The sequence below is a fragment of the Myotis daubentonii genome, chromosome 1, assembly GCF_963259705.1.
Source record: "Myotis daubentonii chromosome 1, mMyoDau2.1, whole genome shotgun sequence".
NCBI lineage: Eukaryota > Metazoa > Chordata > Mammalia > Chiroptera > Vespertilionidae > Myotis > Myotis daubentonii.
The window spans coordinates 1,631,386-1,657,646 of NC_081840.1; the positions used below are offsets into that span (position 1 = coordinate 1,631,386).

Consider the following 26,261-nt stretch of genomic DNA (forward strand, 5'->3'; position numbering starts at 1 on the left):
CTTTCCCCCTCCACCCCTCTCACTTCCACTCCCTCTAAAAAAAGAAAAAATATTCTCGAGTGAGAATTAACAACAAAAAAAGCTTGGGACCTGGCTGGCTCAGTTGGCTGAGTGTCATCCCATATACGAAAGGTTGCCGGTTCAATTACCGGGCAGGGCACATACCCGGGTTACAAGTTCAATCCTGATGGGGCATGGGAAGCAGTCAATCGATGTTTCTCTCTCACATCTATGTTTCTCTCTCTGCCTTCCTCTCCCTCTAAAATCAATAAAAACATATCTTTGGGTGAGGATAAAAAAAACAAAAAACTTAAACCTTGGTATTCTAGTTTCAAAAAGCATTATTATTCTATTTACAGAATGTTCCCATGAACATACAACCCACATTTAAGAAACTTAAAAGACATAACAACTTTAAGGAAAAAACAAATAGGTTAGAGGTAACATAAATACATATCACACCTACATCCATTCTGAAGACTCTGACCTCCTCACCGACTTCCTCTACTCTTTACCCTCCACAGCATTTACACTTGTGAATCTCTTGTTCATATAATTCTTTTTTGTCATCTGCTTCTCAGAGGATACAAACGAACGATCACAGGAATAACATCAATCACCTTCAAAGCAGGAAGGAGAGAGTGAAGGAATCAGCTTCAGCTGCACCTGAAGCAAATAGGGCCAAATAGTAAGTGTTTGATCACATTGGTGGCCACAGAACTGTATGTGTTATTTTCTGTTCTATTTGAACATTTTTTAAATATTTTTTTATGGCCCTAACCGATTTGGCTCATTGGATAGAGCAGGGGTGGGCAAACTTTTTGACTCGAGGGCCACAATGGGTTCTTAAACTGGACCGGAGGGCCGGAACAAAAGCATGGATGGAGTGTTTGTGTGAACTAATATAAATTCGAAGTAAACATCATTACATAAAAGGGTACGGTCTTTTTTTTTTTTTTTTTTTTTTAGTTTTATTCATTTCAAACCGGGCCATAGTTTGCCCACGGCTGGGATAGAGCCTCGGCCTGCATACTGGGGGGTCCCGGGTTCAATTCTGGTTAAGGGCATGTACCTTGGTTGCGGGCACATCCCCAGTAGGGGGTGTGCAGGAGGCAGCTGATCAATGTTTCTCTCTCATCGATGTTTCTAACTCTCTATCCCTCTTCCTTCCTCTCTGTAAAAAAAATCAATAAAATATATTTTTTCAAAAATATTTTTTTATGGATTTCAGAGAGGATGGGATAGGGAGAGATAGAAACATAATGATGTGAGAGAATCATTGGTCAGCTGCCGCCTGCATCAATGTGCCTCTCTCACATCGATGTTTCACTCTCTGTCTCTCTCTCCCCCCCCCTTCCTCCCTCCCTCCCACTCACTCTAAAAATCAATGGAAAAAAATCCTTGGGTAAGAATGAACCAATAAGTAAATAAATAAATTTATGAACACATATTATTGTTCCTAATTACTGCACCCAGTACCAAGGCTCTGAAACATCTAGCAATGAAAGATTAAAGTTTGCCCTCATCATGGCCTCAAGTCTCCCTTGAAATATTTTTAATACTTAGGTACTGAAAGACAGACATACAAGTCACTTTATCCCTCTAGGTCTCATTTTCCATGTCTAGAGCTCAAGAAGGTTAGATTATATGGACATTATAATTTTCTCTCTCAATACTTTGAGGAGAGGAATCGAGAAATTTCAAAGAGTTGGGTCTGGTGTGCAATTTTTATTAAGATCCACACATTTAAAGAAATTGACTAATTTGAAAAAGTAGTTTTAGGGTTTTAATAACTTTAATGTTATTTTAAAAATATTTATTTCTCTCAAACATTTTAGCAAAAAACTTGCCACCTTACACCAACTTTAAAATATTACAGAAAGCATAAAAGTCAACCAGAGATTTAGCTTCTAGAACACAAAACAAAATTGATATATTGCAATTATGCCCCTCCCTATCATTTCTAGGATCACAATATTTTCCACAATGCTATTTAGCGCTGCAAGAATTAAGTCAGTCCAAATCATGAAGTCAGCATTCGATTCATAATCCCTACCTTCCTCAGACTTTTACTGTGCTGCTAGAGTAGCTCTCACCAGAAAGTGATTTCAAGTTCTCTATTTTTTTGGTTTGTTTTTAATTTATTTTAGAGAGAAACAGAAGGACAGACATGATTTCTCTGTTTTGAATATAAACACTAATGTATTACACACTCCATAGCAAGCATCATTGTTTTCCATTAGAATTAGGGAACAAAACAGAAACCTTATTTCTTACTTTTAAATTATGCATGGAACCTCTGAAGAAAGGCTCAGAAGGAAGTGAAGGTTAAACTATGTCAATTAAAACAATCTCTGTAGCAGAGAAGAAAATATTAAAAGTATAATAAACTGGGGAAGAATACAGAAACTTAGGTAGAACTTTGATGTTTCATCTCCAACAACCATTTTAAACTAAATTGCCCCACAGAACTTTATAATTCCAAGGAAAATGAGTAAGAGTAAGCCTAAATTTCTTCAGTACAAATGACCCTTAACATGGCTTTTATTTCTTTATTATTAAATACTAGAGTCCCGGTGCACGAATTTGTGCACAACCGGGGGAGGGTCCGAGGACAGTTGGATGGCTGGCCCCACCCACTGGTGGACTGGACAATTTGCATATTAGCCTTTTATTATATAGGATATTTTTATTGATTTCAGAGAGGAAGGGAGAGGGAGAGAGAGACAGAAGCATCAATGATGAGAGAGAATCACTTATTGGCTACCTCCTGCACAACCCACAACCCAGGCATGTGCCCTAATCAGGAATTGAACTGGTGACCTCTTGGTTCCTAGATCCACGACCAACCTTTGAACCACACTGGTTGGGCCCAGCTAACCTAATCACAGTCATCACCCCTGGAGGAGAAGGTTGTTATAGAACGTGCCTAGAAAGCATTAACTCTCAAAGACAAGTTTAAAGAAAAAAACTCCCTAGCTCACAGCCTACCTAATGTGTACTTCCCCTGACCCAGGGATGGATTCAAGGTTTCTTTTTTTCATCTAGAACAGCGGTTCTCAACCTGTGGGTCGTGACCCCTTTGGGGGTCAAATGACCCTTTCACAGGGGTCGCCTAAGACCATCGGAAAACACATATATAATTACATATTGTTTTTGTGATTAATCACTATGCTTTAATTATGTTCAATTTGTAACCATGAAAATACATCCTGCATATCAGATATTTACATTACGATTCTTAACAGTAGCAAAATTGCAGTTATGAAGTAGCAGTGAAAATAATTTTATGGTTGGGTCACAACATGAGGAACTGTATTAAAGGGTCGGGGCATTAGGAAGGTTGAGAACCACTGATCTAGAAACTTGATCTGAAATTTTTTAAGAAAAGGGGGGGGGTGGGGGAGAAGCGCTGGCCCAGGAGCTCAGTTGGTTAGAGCACTGTCCCAACATGCCAAGACTGCAGTTTGATCCTGTCAGGCCACATACAAGAATCAACAAATGGCCCTGTCTGGTGGGGCTCAGTGGTTAGAGCGTTGGCAGAATACGAAAGGTTCATGGGTTCGATTTCTGATACCTGGTCAAGGGCACATAAAGATTACAGGTTCGATCGTCAGACCCAGTCAGGGTGTGTGCCGGAGGCAACCAATGGTTGTGTATCTCTATCTCTAACATCGATGTTTCTCTCTCTCTCTCTCTCTCTCTCTCTCTCTCTCTCTCTCTCTCTCTCTCCCCCCATCCCTTCCTCCTTTCCATTCTCCTTAATTACCAATGGAAAACATATCCTCGGGTGAGGATTAACAACAGCAACAATAACAACAAAAAATGAAGTATCACACAGGTGGCAAGAGGCACTGGGAGGATCGGAGCAGGTTTCACAACTCTCAGCGTCCAGCTCAGTCTACTCTATGCTGCTTATGAAATAAACATGAAATTAAAGGTGACTATACCTGACATAAGCACAGAGTGTTAGTGACGAAAGGACCTGATTCATCCATGAACCAGGAAACGGAGGCTTCTGTGAACAAAATGACCAACTCTACCTGCTATCACCTTCTTAATCACAGAGGCAGGGCACCCACTCTCCCCACGACCAGCTCCCACCTCCCTGCCACACCACTCAATGACGTGACCACTCGCAGGATTCATCACCACCCTCACTTCTCAGCTGGTGAAGACTGACTCACAAACCATTCACCGTAACTTATGAATTTTAGGATATCTATAAAACTGATTTTTACAATGAAACTAAAGCATAGAAAATAATGTGCTCAAAGAGGTACATAGAACCACCAATAAAAAGAAATGAAAAGCAGATCAAGATGCCCTATTCAGTAAGATTATTCCACAGTAAAGTGTAATACATTTTTTAATACCAGTCAACTCTGACATGATAGTTGAGCCAATACAACCACAATTTTCAAATCTGATTAAATTCATTGGGTTCAATGTTCCAAATATGGGTTGCATGTTTAAAAGCCCACTACCACAAAAACATTTACCATTAACACTTCCTCTTCGGCAAGAGTCTTAATTTTACTATTAGTGAACTGTGATATGAAAACCAACTCAGGGAGAAGGTGACAGTAACACACGCTTCAGAAACACAGCCTGAGTCAACCTGAAAACCCTGTCCCTGCGCTCCGCCAGCGAGAAGACAACAGACAGAGAGTAAAGACACGACCCACTATGCACGGGCTCCGAGCTCCTTCCCCCTCTGCACGCTCGTTGGGAACATGCACGTTTTTGTACAGAAAACACTACTCGCGTCAAAACAAACCCTGCTTTGCCAGGAGGAGATAACTAACCACGGGCGGGGTCGAGGAAGCAGGCCTCCCTTACTGCCTCTATGATTACTAAACTAGCAGAAACGACAACTCAGCACATGCTAGGGCACTGGGAAGGGAAAGCTGGCCTAGACACCACGCCAGAAGAAAGCCTAAGTTAAAGGTACATAATGAACAACATAAACTGAGCAAAAATAGATCCAAAGACAGAGAAGCATCAAACAGACTGTCAAACCTCAGAGGGAAGGCGGGGGAGGGGGGATCAACCAAAGGACTTATATGCCTGCATATAAGCATTACCAATGGACACAGACACTAGGGGAAGTGGGGGCATGTGCTTGGGGGTGGGGGTGGCCGGGGAGAGGTCAATGGGGGGTGGGGGGGGAGAAACATATGTAATACTATATGTAATACTTTAAACAATAAAGTTTTTTTTTAAAAGTCAATGTCAAAAAAAAGGTATAGGACTGCATTATGTTTTGTTTTTATGTCAAACTGATAAAACTTTTTCTATCGTTGTAAACATAGATGCTTACAGGTTATGCCATAATCCAGTGACTTAGTCTAGGTCTTGATTAGATCAGAAGAGCTGAATCAGCATGCCAGGGCTATTTCATTCACTACTTACAAGGGATGACAGAAATGATTTTCCTTGGAATACTAGGGAATAACAGGTGGTCCTGGTTTCAACCATTTGCTTTTAAAGCTAAATACGGTCAAGTTGAGAGACTGTGGAAAAATAAAATCTGACTTCAAAAAAAACTGAAATCAACTTCTTCCACTCACACATCTCTACCACAGGAGGAAAAGGCTTTCTGATGAGTTTCACATTCACCTACCTGCTCAGGTTCTGATAGAGAGAAAGAAAGAGAAATGCATTCAAAACTCAGGCAGGGAGGAGATAACTGTGACTCAGTGGCTGAGGGCACCAATAGGTCACGGGTTGGATTCCCCTTCAGGGCACAGGCCTGGGTTGCAGGCTCCATCCCCAGTGTGTGTGTGAGGAGGCAGCCCATCCATGTTACTCACTGAGGTTTCTCCCTCTCCCTTCCTCTCTCTAAAAATAAGTAAAAACATTTAAAAAAAAAAAAAAAACAGGCAGGGAGAAAGAGAAGATAGTAACAATCACAATCTCAATCCACACTATTCCTCACGTGTGTGGGGGGGGGGGGGGGGGCGCTGTCTTAAGTCTATTCCAAAATGGAAGTCATCTCTCCCTTAGACTTTAAATTATAGGAGAACACACCTAAAAAAAACTCACCAGGAAACAGTAAAGTCCCACAATTCTCAGCACTAAGTAGGACTGTGTCCCACTGCTCAGACTGGCACAGCAGGGTTTGACTTTATTTCATACCAGTTCGATGCCTTTCCAGATTAAAACACACAGAGAACAGGAAATCTGGACATGTTCCTCCCAAGACCCAATCCCGTGGCCGTAAGGCGACCTGGCAGAAGGTCTACAATGTTTTCCTTCTTGGGTGGCGGGTCTCGGGCACACTGACGCAGGTAGCTCTCCCCTCACATGGCGAGGACAGCTCCACACAGTCCTATTCCACTCGCTGTTTCACAGGAGAGCACACTCTAAGGTTAGGCTCCTGGCAACGCAGAGCGGGACGCCAGCCCCGGGAGGATGTCAGCCATCGGATCCCTGCGGAGGCCATCACGGCGCCCCCGCCTCAGTCACATCAAACGTTTTAAATAGAGCTTCCAAACTAAGGACCAGCGTGCACCCCACACTGACCAACTCGCTAACAGCCCAGCTTCCCGCTCCGCGTATGAAAACAAAGATGGACTTGACCTACAAGATGCAGGTCGGGTCAGCTGTCACCCCAAGCAGAGGCTTCCCCTGGCGGCCGCGCGGAGGGGAGGCGTGCCCGGGCCCCCGGCCCCCGTCCCTCCCGTCCCGAGAAGCGACCAAAAAAGGCAGGCGTGGGGGAGGGGAGGGACCGAAGCGCCAGCCGGAGTTTAAAGGAGTGCACGCCCGGCCGGGCTCCCTGCACCCAGGAGGCTCGCACCCAGGGACCCACATGTGGGCGCGTGTGGGGAAGGTCACCCATTTCCCGGCCCCCAGCAGCGCGCTCAGGGACCCCCGCGCGTCCCCACTTCAGAGGGCACCCCGAGTTGAGCACCTCAATCGCCGCCCGGGAGCGGCGGCCGTTTTCAAGGGCGACACCCGCGCAATTCTCGGCAGCCTGGTCCCCAGGAAAAGCCTGCGGGCGCCCATCTCCTCCGGGAAGCCGGCGGGCGGCCGACCCGGCGACCCTCCGCTCGGGGGTCCGGGGGCTCCGGGCTTCCCTGGGGAGGGAGGGAGCGGTGACAGCAGCGCGTCCTTTCAAACAGTTCGAGGCCGGCCTCGCTCGGAGCGGCCAGAGCCTCCTGCGTTAAAACCCTCCATTCCTTTGTCTGGTGGGGTTTTCCTGGAACCACTTCACAGTGGCTCCCGCGGAGCAGCCGCGCGAAGGGAGTGCTCGGGCCTGGGGTGCGGGGTTTCTCGGGTGCAAATCGCAGGTCAGGCTCGAGTCCTGACAGGTCCTACTCTCCCACAGCCCCTCCCTTTTCAGAAAGGATGGGGGGCGGGGGCGCACGCCGGCCGACAGGTCCCGGGACTGCGGCAGGGGCCTCTCGGGGGCGCGGGGCGACCGCCGCAGGAGAGGCCGCGGGCAGCACGCGCCGGGGCGCGGGTCCGGGTCCGGCCGGAGGGATGCTAACTCTCCGGCACGGCCACCCTCCCGCCGGCCGAGGCGAAGCCCGTCGGGACCCGGCACCGCCGGGGGCCCCCAGGCCAGGGCTGTCCGACCCGGCGGCCTCGGGCCTCGGGGACACGCGGGGGGCGGCCGGGCACCCACGCCGGGCGGACTCCCCGCCCCGTCGCGCCTGCTGTTCCCCCCGCGGACGGCAGGGCGCACACACAAAAAGAAAGTTGTCCAAGGGCTCCCCGCCCCCTCGGGCTCCCGGCCGGCCCGGGCGCTACTCACCGGGGTCGAAGTCGGGCACGGCCGCCTGGTACTGGGGTCCCACCCGCATGCCGCCGCCACCTGCGGGGAAGCAGAGCACCGGGTGAGCGGGCGCGGGGCGGCGCGGGGCGGCGCGGGGCGGGCGCGGGCGCGGGGCGGCGGCACCTACCGTGCTCCTCGTCGCTGGACGAGCCCGAGCTGCCTTCCTCCCAGGAGTTGCTGCTGCTGTTGCCATTGGGCGCCGCCGCCGCCAAACTTTTATTCTGCCCATTATTGGGGGCGGCGGCGGCCGAGGCGGCGGCGGCGGCGGCGGCGGCGGAGACTGCGGCGGCCGAGGCGGCCGAGGCGGGGGCGGTCGAGGCGGCGGCGCTGGCCGCGTTGTTCCTCCCTCTCCGCTTCCCTGACACCTCGGGGCCCTTCTCCACCATGGTCGGCATCAGCGGGGGCCCGGGCCGCGCGAGAGTGACGGGGACCCCGGCTCCTGAGGAGGGGGCGCCGGGACGGGACGGGGGGTTCGGCGGGCGCGGGGCCGGGCGGGCGCGGCGGGGGCTGGGGGCGGCCCAGGCGGGCGGAGCGCGGGGCCGCTTCAAGCCCCCAGCGCCGAGCCGAGCGCAACTTTCGCTCTCATCACCGCCCGCACTTCACTGGCTCCAACTACTCCGGGAGCAGCGGGCGGGAGGGAGGGGAGGGGCGGGGCCTGGCCGCGGGGGGAAGCCGCGCGCAGCCCAACCCGATGCGGGGCGGCTCCGCCCCCGCGCGCTCCCATTGGCTCTCGTGGGATTTGGACGGTGAGCGGCCTCGCGGTTGGCTCGGCGCACCCGTCTATCCCAGGGACGGGGCGGGAGGAGGGGCGGGGCTCGGGCTTCCGTTGGTCAGGTTCGGTTGACGCGTATCGCCCGCTGTACGTGGTTTTGAGGTTTGCAATCTCTCTACGCCCCATGATCCTTCTCTCCCGGCACAGCGAGGAGTTGGCTGCCTCCCCGCCCCCTCCCGCTGCCGGGGTGCCCACCCCCTCCCCTGCGCGCACCCCCGGCGGCCTCGGCCCCCACAGCCCCCGAGGGGCCCCTCCGAGGGTCCCATCGGCTTCAAAAAGTAAAATATGGGCGACACGAGAACAGAAATTGAATGGCAGGTCGGGACTACTTTCCCCCTCGCGCGGAGGAGTACATGTCACAGTTTGAATGGATCTATACAAAGAGGAAACTAATTGAAAGAAACTAATTGCGCCCCCACTTTCCCCCAGGGACTCGGGGGTGCAGCAGGGCCTAGGCAGCCCTGGTGCAGAGGGCGGGGTTCCCAGGTGACCGTCTCCGGAGGGGAAGGCGGCGGTGCGGCAGCGCGCGGGGTGCGTCCTGCTCCCCGGAGGGGGAGGTGGGAAGTCACCGTAATTGCCCGAGTTGCGGGGCGCCCGCCGCGGCCCGACGGGAGGGTCCCCGCGGTCCCGACGCCCCTTAGAGACCCGCGCAGGGCCCGACCTGCCGCGGGGAGGGCGCACTTGCAGAAATGGGGAGGGGACCTGAGACAGGGCTGGGGGCCCGGATGGGTAAAGAGGAAGAAGCTATTTTCATCCCCAGCCCTGGCTCGGGGAGGGTCAACTTCCTCCCGGGCCAGAGCCACTTTTCCGGATCTGCTGCCGGCCTGTCTCCCCTCCACCCCGGGCCCCCGCGGGAGGCGAGCACGACCCCGCCCTGGACATCCCTGCCCTGGAGACCGACCCCCGGCGGCCGGCCGGCCGGGCGACTTTAGAGCCGCATGGTCGGTGTCACCCCCACCCCCACCCACGGGCTGTTCGTCCATAATTAGCAAGCGAGAGGAGGTCTATAATTGAATTTTTTAGATGCAGCGACGGCTTATTTCTCTTTTAAGTTACTTCAAACCTGAGCTTAATATGGGGACAGTTTACACCAGCTCAGGTTATAAATAGCCACAGGGAGAAATCTGGAGTTTTATGGTTTTACAGCCCAAATAAATACTGTGAGTGTGCGCTTCTCTGTTTTTTGCAGCATGAACCATGATTATTAACGTCAGTGAAGTGGCCGCGTTCGTTTCTGCTTCAATGGCTTTTGAGATAAAGGGCTGGGAGCCCTCCCTTCCCCAGGAAGACTCCTGCCCCACCGAGTGCAGAGCCCCTGGCCCTGGTCTGCCCTTCCAGGGGGAGCCCTCTCCCTGGAGAGCCCCAGGCAGTGCCGGGGTGAGTCCCTGGCACACTCCCTGCCAGCTGGCCTGGGTGGGCGTAGACAGCAAAGCCAAGGGAGAGGCACCGAGGTGGCATTCCCCAGGGGCTGGGCTGCCTGGCTCAGGGCTGACTTATCTGGAAGTGAGCACGGCTGGAGAAATGGGGTTAAGAGCATGATGCTCAGTAGGTTTCTGTGAAGTTCTACCACTAAACTCTGAAAAGATTGGCCTACAAGGCCACAAAGGTAACCTGAGTCATGTGTCAGGGTAGGAAGTCACCAGCCCCACCCACCAACTCCAAGCTTGGGGCTGCTTGGCGTCTGGATTAGACTGTGGGTGCATCACTGGGCTGTCCCACCATTCACATTTCTCAACAAATACTTATTAACACCTAACAGACCCTGTATTAGTCTGTCTGATTCCCAAGGCCACTTGGATACTACATTGGCCTTGAACCTCTCAGCTTCCCCATCAATGAAACGCATAATAGTACATACTTCCTGGCCTGGCGGATGTCTACAGTTCACCTCCCAGGTCCTCATTCCTTCCCCCCTGGGAAGCCCTCCAACCGCTCCTGCCCCGCCTATTGCCTGGGTGGGTGGGGGTGGGGAACACACAACCTTTCTGATTGTGTTTGTGATAAACTTCAAGCTGTCATAGTCAGCAGCTCACCATGTTTTTCAGTGACACTGCCACTCTCTGAGCCTAAGATTTCACACCTTCCCCCTCTCCGTCCACCCCTCACAGCCCCTTCTGCCCTCACACCCAGCCCTGGACCTCACCTCCCTCTCCAGTGAGAAAAACTGAGGCCATCACATAGTATCCCTCTCACCTTCCAGTCCCCAAACCGACACATCTCCCTGCCAGGCAGCCACCTGCCCCACGGGCTCTCCTACCCTAATCTTGATCACAGAAACGCTCCCCCTGTTGCCCTCCCCTTTATGCTCGCCTGGGCGATCAGCCTCCATCCACCTGGTCAGTATTTTCAAAAAAAAGTGAGGGAAATTCTCCCTTGCTTCTGCATGTCCTCCTGCCTCCTCCCATTTCTCTACTCCCCACACAGAAAACGCCAAAGGTGTGTCTAACCATGGAATACTATGCAGCAGTAAAAAGGGATCTCTTACCTTTGGGACAGCATGGAGGGCCCGGAGAGTATCACGCTAAGTGAAATAAGTCAGAAAGACAAGTGTCACATGATCTCACTCGTATGTGGAATCTAAGTAACAAACTGATGAACGGAGTGGACCCAGAGACATGGACTGAGGGAACAGAGTGCGGAATCTCAGAGGGAAGGTGGGGAGGGTGGGTGGGTGGGAGGTGATCAACCAAAGACCTTGTGTGCACATATGCATGGCCCATGGACCCAGACAGTGGGGTGGTGAGGGCCGGGGGCAGGGTGGGCTGGAGGGGCTTGATGGGGGGCACTGGGGGACATGTAACTTTCAACAATAAAGACTTTTTTAGAAAATGCGTCTATACCTGCCTTCTCCACTCCCTACCTTCCCAGCCTCTCCTCACCCCGCTCTCAACTCTTGTGAGGTCACCCACACCCTCCCTGCTGCCCAATCCAGCTGAGCCCACCTTCCTCCCAGAAATCCCCTGGCTTCTCGGGGCCTCGTTCTCCCAGCGCACAGAGCACCCCTCATCTCCCTTTGCTGCCTCCACCCCCTCTTCCACCCTGTGATTGCTGGGGTTCCTCCTGGACCCCCTGCTCTGTGCCCAGCACCTGTTAAATATTTGTTGAGAAATGAATGATAGGAAATTAATGTAGGGCTGCTGTGGGTGCCCAGAGCAGAAGCCCAGCCCACGGAGGGGAGGGCTCCAGGGATAAGGGAGGCCTGACCAAGAGGTCAAATAATGGGGGGCAGGGCCTGGGGCCTTCCAGCCCAGCATCTGCCTACAGCAGCGGTTCTCCACCTCCCTAATGCCCGGCCCTTTCGTACAGCTCCTCATGTAGTGGTGACCCCCAACCATAAAGTTATGTTCGTTGCTGCTTCATCACTGTAACGTGGCTACTGTTATAATCGTAATGTAAATATCTGATATGCAGGATGTGTGTTCAGGGCTCGTGACCCACAGGTTGAGAACCGCTGGCCTAGAGGCAGCCCCTCCTCCAGGACCAGGTGGTTGGCCTGGCCTGCCCCATCCCAGCATGTGCCCCAGGCCTGGCCAATCAGCGCGCCCCAGGCCTCTGGCCACAGCGATTGGCTCAGAGGTGGGCACGTGGGCACGTGACCTGGCCAGACCAATAAAAGCCCCTTCAGGACCTTTTTCTGGAGTTTTCAGGGAAGCTTCTTCCTGAAACCAGGACCCAAGGACTGGGAAGGTTGAGAGCCTGGGGCAGGGCCCTGCGGGCTGGCGGGCAGTCGGTGCAGGAGGCCCTGGGGCAAGTGCTGGGCCCTGCAGAGCAGGGCTGCTCCAGGGAGCCCAGCCCACCTCGCCAGCCTGAGGCCAGGAGGGCTGAGTCCTGATAGGATCTCTGAACTCTCCCCAGTGCCCCCACCCTGTAACCAGGCCTGAAATCCTGGCCTTTGAAGGGAGCAACTTGAGTTTCTGTTACCGCTCAGAGAACCCAGAATGATACAGACGATCAGACATCCAGCCGGTGCAGAACGAAGGCTTGGCGGTCAAGCTGTCTTCAGGGTGAAGCTGCCGGGTCTGCTCTCAGCTCGTGAATCCGCCCGAGAATCCCAGCAGATGAACAGCTGCGCCCGGCCCCCACGCCCTGAGTCAGGAAACAGGCTGCCTAACCCAGCAGCGGGCGAGTGAGAGGGCAGGTCTCAGCCACAGGGTGCAGCCCGGCTCCCTGCACTCCTCGGGGCTGGGAGGGCCGGGGGAGAAGGCGCCCCAATGCCTGATTGTACACGTAGTGTTCAGAGTGGCTCATTATGCAGTTTGTTCAGATATTTTTAGTGTTATTTTTTATTTTATTGATATTTTTCTTTTTGGGGACAGAGAGGGAAACATCGATTTGTTGCTCTACTTATGTAGGCATCACTGGTTGGTTTTGGTATGTGCCCACAACCTTGGCGTATCGGGACGATGCTCTAACCAACTGAGCTACCTGGCCAGGGAATTTTTGTTGTTAATCCTCACCAGAGGACATTTTTCCATTGCTTTTTAAAGAGTGGGAGGGTGGAAGCTGTGGGAGAAGGGGGGAAGGAGAGAGAGAGAGAGAGAAAAACATCAATGGGAGAGAGAGACATCGACTGGTTGTCTCCCGCACATGCCCCAACCGGAGCCAGGGATCAAACCTGAAACCCAGGTGTGTGTCCTTGACCAGGAATCAAACCCTTGACCCTTCGGTGTGAGAGCTGGTGCTCTAACCACTTAGAACACTGGTCGGGGCCGATGTTTTAGTTTTAGTGTTAGTATTGTTGGATGGCTTCTTAGAAAATTCTTCTAAGTAAGGAACAACTTCCCCCCGGCTGGAGCCAGACCAAGCGTGGTGGGCTGGGCTGGGGGTACCAGGAACCCAGCCCTGAAGCCAGTCTCGGAAGTTTCAAACCCCAAAAACACAAATGAGAAATAGAGACTTTGGGCAGGAATTTTTGCCACCCCAGGAGTTCCTTTTTTGTTGTTGTTTTTTTTTAAATATATTTTCATTGATTTCAGAGAGGAAGGGAGAGGGAGAGAGATAGAAACACAATGATGAGAGAGAATCATGGATCGGCGCAGCCCCACACTGGGGATCGAGCCCATAACCCAGGCATGTGTCCTGACCGGGAATCGCACCATGACCTCCTGGTTCATAGGCTCAACCACTGAGCCACACCAGCCAGGCATCCCCAGGAGTTCTTAACCTGAAGTCTGTGGACCGGATTTGGAGGAACCATGGACCTGGGAGGTTAATTACAGTGTCATTTAAATGAACCTGTAACCGGAACCCAGCATCTTCTTCCATTGTAAATGGACACGGTATCAACAATGGCTGCAACACGGCCGCCCACACAAGTCATGATACTGTCTCAGCACATCACAGTTGTTGGAGGGATCACAGAGCAGTGTACACGCATCTCCCAAATCACAGGAGGTATTAGACCCGCGGCCAGATCTTGTTACTTAAGGTGTTAACAAATAACTCAAAATAGACCCTAACCTAACCATAAGAGCTAAAAGTATAAAACTCTTAGGAGAAAACACGGGGAAATCTTCATGACCTTGAGTCAGGCAAAGGCTTCTTAAACACAGTTCCAAAGCATAAGGAACAAAAGCTATATACAGCAGATTGGACTTCATCAAAATTAAAATATTTTGTGTTTCAAATGATACCATCCAGAAAGTACAAACAGCCCTGGTCAGGGTTGCTTAGTGGTTAGAGCGTCACCCCGTCACCCCACTCCCTCACAGTTCTCATTCCCAGTCAAGGGCATGCACCTGGGTTACAGGTTTGATCCCCAGTCCCCATGTAGGAGGCAGCCAAAGGATGTGTCTTTCTCATATCGATGTCTCTCTCTCTCTCTCTCTCTCTCTCTCTCTCTCTCTCTCTCTCTCTCTCTGCCTCCTTCCCTCCCTCCCTTCCACTCTCTAAAAATCAACAGAAAAAATATCCTTGGGTGAGGATTAACAACAAAAAAAGAAAGTAAGTAAAAAGCCCAGAAGTTAGGAAACAAAGAAACTAAGGCGATAAAAGGAACTCTTGCTCCATATTCATCACTCAGGCTTTGGAAAACTGACTCCCATGAGTTACTGTACTAGTACATCTGCAAATAAAGGATTTTTCCTGAAAAAAAAAAAAAAAAGAAAAGAAAGAAAAAAAGTAAGTAAAAACAGCCCATACAATGGGCAACAATATTGGTGAATCGTGCCTGGTAAGGGACTTTATCCAGAGTATATAAAGAGCTCACTACTCAGTAATAAAAAGATGAATAACCCCGTTTTAAAATGGATAAAGTCTCTGAAAAGACATTTTTCCAAAAAAGACATACAAATGGCCAGTAAGCCGGTGAAAAGATGCTCATCGGGGAAAGAATCAAAAGTACAATGAACTGCACTGCAGGGGCCGATCGTCGGAGAGGATGTGGCAGAGCCGGGCCCTCACGCCTGCTGGTGGGACTGGAAAGGGCGCAGCTGCTGTGGGATGGTGTCCCGCTCCTCCGAGAGTTCAACATGGAGCTACCGCCCTGGCCGGGTAGTCCATTGGTTAGAGCATCATCCTGATTCTTCAAGGTTGCAGTTCCGTCCCCGGTCAGGGCACATACAAAAAACAACAACAACGAGCGCATAAGTAAGCTGAACAAAAAAATTGATGTTTCTCTCTTTCCCTAAAATCAATTTAAAAATAAACAAGCCCTGGCCAGTGTTCTCAGTGGTTAGAGCGTCCCTTGTCCTGCCCACTGAGGGTCTTGGGTTCAATTCCCAGTCAAGGGAGGTACCTATGTTGTAGGGTCAATCCCTGGCCCTGGTCTGGGTGCGTGTGGGGGGCAACCAATCAATGTGTCTCTCCCACATCAATGTTTCTCTCTCTCTCCTCCTCCTTCCCTTCCACTCTCTCTAAAAATAAATGGAAAAAATACCCTCGGGTGAGAATTAACTAAAAAATAAATAAAGCATGGAGCTCTCATATGACCCAACCATTCCACCCTTAGATACATAACCAAAAGAATTGAAAACATATGTCCACACAAAAACTTGTATATATGTTCACAGCAGTGTTATTCACAATAACCAAAAAGTAGAAACAACTTAATATCCTTTAACTGATGAGTGGATGAACAAAATGTACTCTCTGAAAAACAAATATAAAAATAAAAACAAAGCCGGCCAGTGTGACTCAGTGGTTGAGTGTCAACCTATGAACCAGGAGATCACGATTCAATTCATGATTCATGCCAGTGTGGGGCTTGCAGGAGGCAGCTGATCAGTGATTCTCTCTCATCATTGGTGTTTCTATCTATCTCTTTCCCTCTCCCTCTCTCAAATCAATAAAAATATATATTAAAAAATAAAGAAATACTAAAAGCAAAAAATAAATAAAGTAAACATAAAATGTAGTCTCCAATGGAATATTATTCAGCCATAAAAAGGAATGAAATACTGCCACATGCTACAATAATGGATGAGTCTTTTTTTGTTTTAACTTAGGCAATTTATTTATTTAGTTATAAATAAATATAAGAGAGAGAGAACATTGATTTGTTGTCCCACTTATTTATTCATTCATTGGTTGATTTTTAAAATATGTTTTAACAATATTTTACTTACTGATCTTTTTTTAGAGAGAGAGCAAGAGAAACATTGATTTGTTGTTCCATTCATTGGTATGTGCCCTGACTGGCGATCGAACCTGAAACCTGGTGTATGGGGATGACCCTATAATTAGCTCACCTATTATAATTTATTATATTTCAAGACCCTATTTTATGTTTTTAATTTAATTTATTGGAGTAACATGAATGAATCTTGAAAAAGTTACGTTAAATGAAAGAAGCCACTCACAAAAGACTTCATGTTCCATTATCTCATGTATATGAAACGTCTGGAATGGACACATGTGCTGAGACAGGAAGTAGATTGCTGGTGGCCGGGGGCCAGGAGAGGAGGGGACTGGGCAATGGCTGCTAATGCGCGGAGGGCTTCTTTCTGAAGCGAAACGTCGCCTGAATTGATTGTGGGGATGGATGCACCAAATCCATTGACTTACACAGTTTAAACAGGTTCACTTCACAGATGAGAAATGGAGGCCCCACTGGGGGCTGTCATCAAGGTAGGACTTGCGGGGAGCATCTGGCCCAGGTCCTTTTCTGCCCTCTATTTTTGTTTGTTTGTTTGTTTGTTTGTTTTGTTCTTAAACTATATTTTTATTGATTTCAGAGAGGAAGGGAGAGGAGGAGAGAGATAGAAGCATCAGTGGTAAGAAAATCATTGACCGGCTGCCTCCTGCACGCCCCACACTGGGGATGGAGCCCACAACCCGGGCATGTGCCCTGACCGGGAATCGAACCGTGACCTCCTGGTTCATAGGTCGACGCTCAGCCCCTGAGCCACTCTGGCCGGGCAGTTCCCCATTTTTATCTAAATAAGCTCAGGAATGTTTTACTTTTTATCTGAGGAGCCTCCCCAGCAGGATTGGGGAGCTGGCCGCAGGCCTGGGTAACTAGGCTCCCCAGGGCGACTCCCTCGGGGGCCCCAGCCCTGAGAGGCGGCAGAGGGCGGTCTCCAGGTTGAGGGTCAGTGGTCCTCCAGCTCTGGGTCTGGCTCAAGACCCCCTTGTTTGGGGGACTTTTTCCTCCCTGGGGTTACTCAGGGCATGCTGCTCCCACCAGGCCACCGGCTGGAATTGTGCCCACTCGTCCGTCTGCATGTCTCAGCTCACAGTTCACCTCCTCCAGGAGCCCCTCGGACTTCCCAGCCCAGGTCCCCGTGACCTCCTTCTGGCATCAGTCACAGCTGGAAGGACCTGGTGGGGCTGCCTTGTCCTCCCACTGGGAAATGGGCTCCACGAGGCCCCGTGTGTGGCCAGGTGTGTTTGGGGTCCCCGGCCAGCAGGGGCCTTGCTCACCGCTGCGGACTTGGTACTGGGGTCACGCTGGCCTGTCAACATTCAGTCCGGGGACCGGCCACCAGAGGTACCCGCCTCACCAGGGAGGGCAGCACAGCACAGCACCCCCGGGTGTCCCTGTCCCTGTCCCCGGCCAAGCTCCATCCCCTCCCCACAGACAGCTCCTTAGACGGTGGGCTCAGAGGAGAAAATGCACAGCCCCTCCCCCCAGGCTCACCTCCCTCCTTGGTCTCCATTCTGCCTCCGCCTCACCTCCTGGGCACCCCTCACCTCCTGGGCACCGCCTCAGGGGCCTCCCCCCTCCGGTGCCAGGGCCTCCAGGCCGCACCCCCCTTATCTCAGTGACAGTTAGGGCTCCCTTTGTTCTCATCTCTGCCCTCACAGGCTCCACCCTGGCCTGGCGCAGGGCCTGTCTTGGTCAATCCTGTGCTCCCCCTTCCCCCCGCCCCCAAGGGAGCCTGTCCTGGAGGGGAGAAGTCTGCATCCTCCTTGCAGTGACTAGGGAGGGGGGTGTGGGGAGGGAGAAGGTGGGTCTGGGAAGGCACCACGGCCCATGCGGAACCACCACGGCCCAGGTCTCTTCAGCCTCCACCACCCCAGCGGCCTCCACTGTCCCAGCAGCCTCCCTCCCTTCACCCTTCGCGTGCATCCGACTTGCTGCATCGCCCCCCTGGCCTAGCACACCGCGGGCCTCAGGAGGGCTTGGGGTTCTGGCTGGGTGGACCACGAGGGTGGCATCCTTCTAGGTGGGGGGGCCTTTCAGTGCCCAACACTAGCCGCCGGGGAGGGATCGCAGGGCTGGGCCGGGGCTGCCGCTGCCTGCCCTCCAAGGAGGCTGGGCTCGTCCCACCGGGCCACTTCCAAGTCACAGAGACTCTCAGAAGGACAGGAAAGATGGGGGAGCCCAGTCACTGATCTTTGGTCCTGCCCGGAGCCCCGCAAGTGAAAACACAGGGACAGAGACGCCAGAAGGACAGACGGACGGAGCCAAGAAGCGGACGCTGAGTCGCCCTGCCCCGCACTCACCGCCCCTGCCCCTCAGCCTGGGACAAGGAGACTCCCTATTTCGGGTGCATTTCCTCCTTACAACAACCTCAGGGGGGCTCTGCCTCTCGGGGCACAGAGCTGCAGGGGGGCCGCCCCCGAGAGGAGTGAGCTGTAAGCAGGGGACCTGGAGGGCACGTCCTCCGTCCTGCGGGGGGATGGGGAGGAGCCTCAAAGGTCACTTACAGGGCATGTGCGGGCCTGGCCTCCATAGCGAGAGGCCCATGGGCGCTGATGGGCCCCGGGCTGGGAGGCACAGTAGCAACTAGAGCAGTGATGGTGACCTTTTGAGCTCGGCGTGTCAGCATTTTGAAAAACCCTAACTTAACTCTGGTGCCGTGTCACATATAGAAATGTTTTGATCTTTGCAACCATAGTAAAACAAAGACTTACATTTTTGATATTTATTTTATATATTTAAATGCCACTTAACAAAGAAAAATCAACCAAAAAAATGAGTTTGCGTGTCACCTCTGACACGCGTGTCACAGGTTCGCCATCACTGAACTACATAGTCCAGACGGAGGCCAGCTCCATGCACGTCTGTGCTGCCACTGACCTGGGCATCTCAAAAGGGTAAAACGATCAACTGTAAGTTATATGTGTTTCCACACACACACACACACACACACACACACACACACACACGGAGCTGAGGGACCGAAGCTGGAGCCAGCCCTCAGATCCAACATCAGGGCCCACCTGCAGGACCAGAGGGGCCGGCGAAGGAGCTGCAGGGTGACCCTGTGTCTAGACGCAGCCCCACCCCCTGCACTCATCCTTCCTGTGGCCTGCAAGGCCCACACAGCAGGCAGGACCTCAGACCCTGCTCCGTCACCTTGCCTTCTCCATGTCACCACCAGCTCCACCCGTGGCCCTCCTGCTGGTCCTGGAACAGACCCAGCCCAGACCTCAGGGCCTGGCACCTGCTGCTCTGAGTGCCAAGAAGGCGCTTCCCCAGGAATCCCCGGTCTCACCACTCACCGCCTTCAGGTCCTGACTCAGCTCTCACCACCCAGGAGCCTGCCTGCCCACTGTCCTTGCTCACCACTAGCCAGCAGTCTCACTGCTGTGTGCCCCTCACTGCTGTGTGCCATCTCACTCATTGCTGTGTGCCCCTCACTGCTGTGTGCCCCTCACTGCTGTGTGCCTCTCACTGCTGTGTGCCCCTCACTGCTGTGTGCCATCTCACTCATTGCTGTGTGCCCCTCACTGCTGTGTGCCATCGGCTCCACCTAGACCACAGCCCCCCAAGGGCAGGCCCTCATGTCTGCTTTTTTTTATACTTTTATTGATTTCAGAGAGGGAGGGATAGATAGAAACATCAATGATGAGAGAATCATTGACCAGCTGCCTCCTGCATGCTCCACACTGGGGACCGAGCCCACAACCCGGGCATGTGCCCTGACCGGGAATCGAGCCATGACCTCCTAGTTCATAGGTCGATGCTCAACTACTGAGCCACACTGGCCGGGCCTCCTGTCTGTTCTGCTCACTGCTCTTTCTCCAGGGCCCAGAGCGGGATGTGGCTCCAGTGGCCTTCCCTGAGCAGCTGAGAAATAAATTGGCCGTTGTGGGGTGGTGTCCCAGAAGGGCAGGGGGTGCGGCTGTGGCCAGTGGACCAGGGTGTCCTGCGGGCCTCTCCCCAAAGCACCGCCCTCCTTGTTATTAGTACCCATCCTACGGGGGACAGAGTGTTCTCACAGCATCTTCTTGCTGAGAAGGCAAATATTCAAAAATACTTTGACAAAGACACTCTCCAGGGCCCCAGGCTGGGTGAGCCGCCAAAGATGAAGTGATCATTAGCAGCACCAGCTCCCCACATGTCCTGGCATCTGTGTCTCTTGCAGGGGAGGGGGGGGGGAGCGCCACAGTGGCCCAGACCCTCCAGCCACTGCCAGGGCGTGTCTGGGTGGACCCCAGGGGAGAGGGCAGGGCACCAGGCCTGGCTTCGCCTCTGGCCGCCTGGGAGCCCCGAGCTGTTCCTGGACCTCTCTGGCCTCAGTTTCCCCATTTGTAAAACGAGGGTCTTCGGGCTCAGATTCGGGTCCCGAGGTCACCCATCCGGCACAGTCCCTGGGTGGGGAGGTGGGGGCAGGGACACAGGATGTGCCGGGGCTGCTGTGGGTTCATGTGGTTTTCCAGAACAATCTCAGAGCCTGAGCCACCTCAATTCAGACCACTTCCAGGCCTCCATTCTCCACCTCCGCTCCAGACACCGAGTGCCCACGTGGTGCTAGGTGTGGGGATAGGGCGACAGGATTCCGTACCTCGGTGAGCCCTCCAAGGGCCTGCGCCCCCCCCTCCCGGCCCCGCACTCCCTTGGTGATCAGCCCGCGAGGCGGTGGGTGGCTCGGCCACCACCCTCCAGGGTAGCCCTCTGTTGGTCACAGTGGCTTTGAGACCAGCTTTTTTTTTTTTTTTTAAATATATTTTATTGATTTTTTACAGAGAGGAAGGGAGAGAGATAGAGAGTTAGAAACATCGATGAGAGAGAAACACCAATCAGCTGCCTCCAGCACATCTCCCATTGGGGATGTGCCCGCAACCCAGGTACATGCCCTTGACCGGAATCGAACCCGGGACCCTTCAGTCCGCAGGCCGACACTCTATCCACTGAGCCAAACCGGTTTTGGCGAAACCAGCTTTATTTGACCCTCAGAGCAACCCCCAGAGGCCTCCAACACAGGGGTCATTGATCCCATTTTAAAACTTTCATGTATCTAATTTTTATTTAAAAACTTTTAATTTTTTCAGTTGCAGTTGACATTCAATATTATATTGGTTTCAGTTTTATTGTTCCCATTCAATAGATGTGGGAATTGAGGTCCTGTGAAGGGAAGTGACAGGTTCAAGACCCCACAGGAAGTTAGATGAGCAGAACCAGAACTCGAACCCGGGCCTCTGACTTCTGGGTCAGGACTCTCACCCGGACACCTCCGCGTGTCTGAGGGGCACCGAGGTGGGGCTCGAAAGCCAGGAAGGTCCTCTACTCTCAGTCAGAAGCTGGTGGACACAAGCCCATTCACAGCCTCTGCCAGGCTCGGGTAGCAGAGAGCGGCCCGGGGTGCTGGACCTGGCCAGGACAGAGCAAGGTCACCCCAAGGGACCGCACCCCAAACATCAATTCCATGAAGCCACTCCTCTACTCAAGAACCTGCCATGGCTCCCTATTACTGAACTGCGCCAGGCCCACCTTCCCTAGCATCACTCTCAAACAGCTGCATGTGTGTCTTCTCACCCTGGTCTGCAGGTCTTCCCAGCATTCCAGACTCTCCCTCCTCACCTGGCACAGGCCGGGATCCCCAGTGGAGCGCCTCCTACCTTGTCCCATTCCCTTCCTTACTCGATGCCAGGTCGCCCTTCCGTGGACCTGAAGGTCAGATTTTGGGTGGTCAAGGTCCCCACCCTCCAGAAGTTCATACTCTAGCTGGGGAAACAACTCTATGATAATAAAAGCATAATATGCAAATCGACTGAACAACTGAACAACAGAACGACCGTCCAGACAACCTTCCGGACCACACTATGACACGCACTGGCCAGGCCAGCCAGGGTGCGATGCGATTGGTCAGGAGGGCTGCCATCACCCCACGATCGCCCCGCAGTGGGAGACCCAGGCCACCAACCGGCTGGTGGGCGGAGCCTCCCTCTGTGGAGCCATCCATCACAGAGCCCTGGTTGGGTGGGCAGGGCCTACCTCTTTGGGGCGATGGATCACGGGTCTCCTGAACTGTGAGAGGGCACAGGCTAGACTGAGGGACCCCCCCCCCCCGCCTCCAGCGCATGAATTTCGTGCACCAGGCCTCTAGTCTGTTTATAAAAAATCAGAATACAAAGCCCTGGTTGGGTACCTCATTTGGTTAGAGTGTTGACCTGATATGCCAAAATTGCAGGTTTGATTTTGACCCCTGGTCAGGGCACATACAAGGCTCTACCAATGAATGCATTAACAAGTGGAACAACAAATCAATGTTTCTCTCTCCCTTCCTCTATCTAAAATCAATTAAACATTTTTTAAGTATTTGTAGGCAATTAAAAAGAGATTCTAGCCCTTAGCCGGTTTGGCTCAGTGGATAGAGTATCAACCTGCAGGCTGAAGGGTCCCGGGTTCGATTCCGGTCAAGGGCACATAACTGGGTTGCGGGTTCAATCCCCCTGTAGGGGGCGTGCAGGAGACAGCCAATCAGTGATTTTCTCTCATCATTGATGTTTCTCTCTCTCCCTTTCCCTTCCTCTCTGACATCAATAAAAATATATTTTTTAAAAAAGATTCTGGCCCTAACCGGTTTGGCTCAGCGGATAGAGCGTCGGCCTGCGGACTCAAGGGTCCCAGGTTCAATTCCGGTGAAGGGCATGTACCTTGGTTGCGGGCACATCCCCAGTGGGGAATGTGCAGGAGGCAGCTGATCGATGTTTCTCTCTCATCAATGTTTCTAACTCTCTATCCCTCTCCCTTCCTCTCTGTAAAAATCAATAAAATATATTAAAAAAAAAAAGATTCTGGCCCTGGCCAGTGTTGCTCAGTGGTTTGGATATCATCCCATGCATGGGGGGTTGCTGGTTTGATTCCCGGTCAAGGGCACATTACTGGGTTGCGGGTTCAATCCCCCAGTAGGGGTTGTGATGTTACACTCTCACATCGATGTTTTTCTCTCTCCCTCTCCCTTCCTTTCTCTCTAAAAATCAATTTTAAAAAATCTTTAAGAAAAGAGAAGATTCCGGATTGCTGGGTTGTATGGTACTGTCACGTTCCCTGGCCCATCCTGATGACGTAACTCAGGAAGAGGAAGTGGCTTGCCCAGACCTCAGAGTCAGCAGCTGCAGAGCCCACCCTGGAATGTGGAATGGGGACTCTGACTGTCGGATCCCGGGCCCTGGGCCCTGGGTCCTGAGGTCTGGAGAGCTCTGAGTGAATGCACAGGCTGCCCCCTCTACCCCACCTGCCCCACCCTGGGGCACAGCTGTGGCTTCCTACAGAGACTGCCTGACAGCTACTGTGCAGGGGACAGCTGAATCCCCAAATAGAATTGCCGTCCTAACTGCCTGACAGGCTCACCTTGACCAGATAGTGAGGTTCCAATGGCCCATTCTCATCCCCTTTTTGCCTTGCCTGCCAGGAAACTCATAGGTGTATTTGATGCCCAATTACCAACCACCAATGCCCTGGAGCCCCACGATCCATCGCCCCAAATGCATGTCTTGCCCATTCTTGACTGTTCAATGTTATCTATTACTGTTATGAGTTGATAGTTTCTCACTTCCTGTAGGTCATTGCTTATTCCTTTTGGAATACCGAGGGGTACGAATCACAGATTATACCTAAGGAAACCCAGCGTATTCATTTGACCCCTAGGAACCAATCCCGGGGCTGCCTGGCCCAGCAGGGGGTAGGGGCTGCCGGAGACCCTCTGCCACTCCTGCCACTGCCCCCTGGTGGCCCAGTCCTGCAGCTCAGCCCTGCCTGTCCCCAGTGGAAGTCTGTTTCAAGCAGGCCCATCTCCCTCTGCTGCCAGCAGGTCCAGGCACCTTGCCAGGCCGTGCCCTGCCTGAAGGACGCTCCTGCTCCTTCTTATTTATCGTGGCCGAGTGTCCAGGCTCAGCTGGAGGGCCCACTGCACCACAGAGCCCACCCGACCAGCAGGGCCCAGGCGGCCTGGCTGCTGCCTCCATCACGGTGGGAGTGGGGCGGGCAGGCCCGCAGTGTGAGCGTGTCCTCTTGGCAGCTGGGACCAAAGCACCAGGGATGTTAGCCTGGGCACGTGCAGGGAGGTCGGCCTTCGGGGCAGGTGTGGGGCCCGGGGCTGCCCCCGAGGGGAAGGGAATTCCTGTCTCCAAGAGCATGGGCCGAGGCCTCTGAACCAGGAAGGAGTTGGCTGGAGGACATGGCAGGCCCTGCCCTACCCCCGTCCATGTGGCTTCCTTGCCTCCCCACACTCACCCCACAGCTTGTTGATTGGCTGGCTGACCCCTGCCAGTGCTGCCACCAACGCCCCCCAAGCCTCCTGCCCGGGGGTCCATGGGTCCCCCGGCATCCGGAACAGCTCCTCAGACACTCAAAGCGGGACTCAGGGCCGGGGGGTGGAAGAAAAAGGGGCGGAGGCCCAGGAGCCAGGGGGCCCAAGGACAGAGGGGAGGGGGCGGGGCGCAGGGCAGGACGACTGGCTGTCTGACTGGCGTTATCTGCACCGCGTGCTGCGCTGGCCAGGCCCCGATTCTGGATGAGACCTGGAGGAATGACTCCTGAGGGCTGGGCCTCTTGGAGCCTCTCCCCCAACCCCCCACCTAGAGTGACTCTTCATTCTGCCCTGACCGTGAGGAACCCCGATCCCCACTGGTCAGAACCCCACAGCCGGCCACCAGGAGGATCTGAGATCAACCCAGAGGTCAGGTGAGGGCAGGGAGCCCAGGTCCCACAGGTACTGGGGCACCTGCTGACCGGACCTGCCCTGCTTGATCCTGGGTCTGGGGGTTCTGGGGGCAGGGAGAGGGACCAGGCCCAACCCTCATGGCCCCTGGCTTAGCGTCTCGCCCACGGGGCTGGGCCTGAGAGGAGCCCACCCGCTACAGCAGACACTCCTCAGGGGCCAGACGGCCAGACCAGCTGACAGTATGGAACAGGCCGGGATTGCCCAGGGCCAGGCAGGCTGGAGTCTGAACCTCCACTCATCCCCTTTCACAGGTGGGGAAACTGAGGCCCAGCCTGTGACTGCAGACCAACGGGGGGAATGGCCTCTGCGGTCCCCTAGATCTATTTCCTGCTTCAACAGTGTTTGACGACGGAACAGACCCGGGATGCCCCTTCTTCCAGCCCCATGTCCCTCCAGCCTCTTTCCAGTCGCCACCCTCGGAGCCACCTCAGCCATCCTCAGCCGCCGAGACCAGCCAACACCGGTTTCCTACCTTAACTCCTGTGAACAGCCATGAGCTCCCCAATTCCTCAGAGTTACCCCCCCACCCCCACCCCCAGGCGGAGGCTGCCGTCAACCACCTGGCCGCCTGCCTCTGCGGTCGCCACACCAGCCTCTCTCTGGGCTTCTGTTTCGACTACAACCATGAGGCTCTGGAGGGCGCTGGCCTCCCTGCGAGTTGGCGGAGGAGAAGGAGAGGCCGAGCATCTCTTAAAGATGCAAAACCAGCGGGGGGGGGGGGGGGCGGGGGGGACCGGACGGACATCCTCCCAGGACCTGCTGAACCTCCCAACACGAGTGGGTAAAACTCAAGGCGTCATGGAAGCCGCCAGGGTCCTGGGGAGGAACCGGGGCCAGGCCTTTGTGGACCTGCAGGCCCTGGTTCCACCTGCAGACCCTCAGCTCCCACTTCCTGGAGAGCCCTTTCCCGGATGGGCAGGTGAGGCTCACCACGAAGATGGGCGGCACCTGACTCACCTGGCGGGCTGGCGGCAGGGCTGGGCGGGGTGTGGGAAGGCTCCCCCGCCCCCACACCAGCACCACTAGGAGCCTCTGGAGCCCAGCGGCTTCCAGGGGCCCCTCGGCGTCCCCTGGTGTCTCGCTTTGCCTGAGCCTCTCCCCGAACCCCTAGCCTTTCTTTTCACCTCCCTGGAGCCCACTCCCATGCATTGGACCAAATGGAAACAATAAAGCTGTCTGCAGCAAAAATAAATAAAAAAAGAAGAGGAGGAGGAGGAGAAAAGGAAGGAAGGAGGAGGAGGAGGAGCAGCCTTAGCCGCCGAGGGGCAGGGCCTTGCCACCCCACTAGGAGGGCACAGTGTCTGGCGGTGGAGTGACTTGGACTCTGCCTGGTCCTGCGGGCCCTTGGGCTGTGGCAGGTGCTGGGAGG

The 26,261-nt window shown here is 53.6% G+C and overlaps 1 protein-coding gene across 6 annotated transcripts in view; it reads right to left on the reverse strand.

The window, feature by feature from the left end:
• The window catches only part of RCOR1 (REST corepressor 1), a 100,437-nt gene extending 92,022 nt beyond the window's left edge, over positions 1-8,415 (reverse strand). For 3 of the 6 annotated variants that reach the window (XR_009451459.1, XR_009451454.1, XM_059685863.1), the window contains exons 1-2: positions 7,911-8,414; positions 7,763-7,822 (exon numbers count right to left, since the gene is read on the reverse strand). Coding sequence is in view for 4 of the 6 variants with exons in the window: in XM_059685863.1 (XP_059541846.1) it covers positions 7,763-7,822; positions 7,911-8,178 (328 nt within the window). In the remaining 2 variants the exon portion in view is untranslated. Of the gene's footprint in view, positions 1-7,762; positions 7,823-7,910 lie in introns of all 6 variants that reach the window. The other 3 variants (XM_059685865.1, XM_059685866.1, XM_059685864.1) reach the window with 2 other exon arrangements.
• Positions 8,416-26,261: the final 17,846 nt, after the last annotated feature.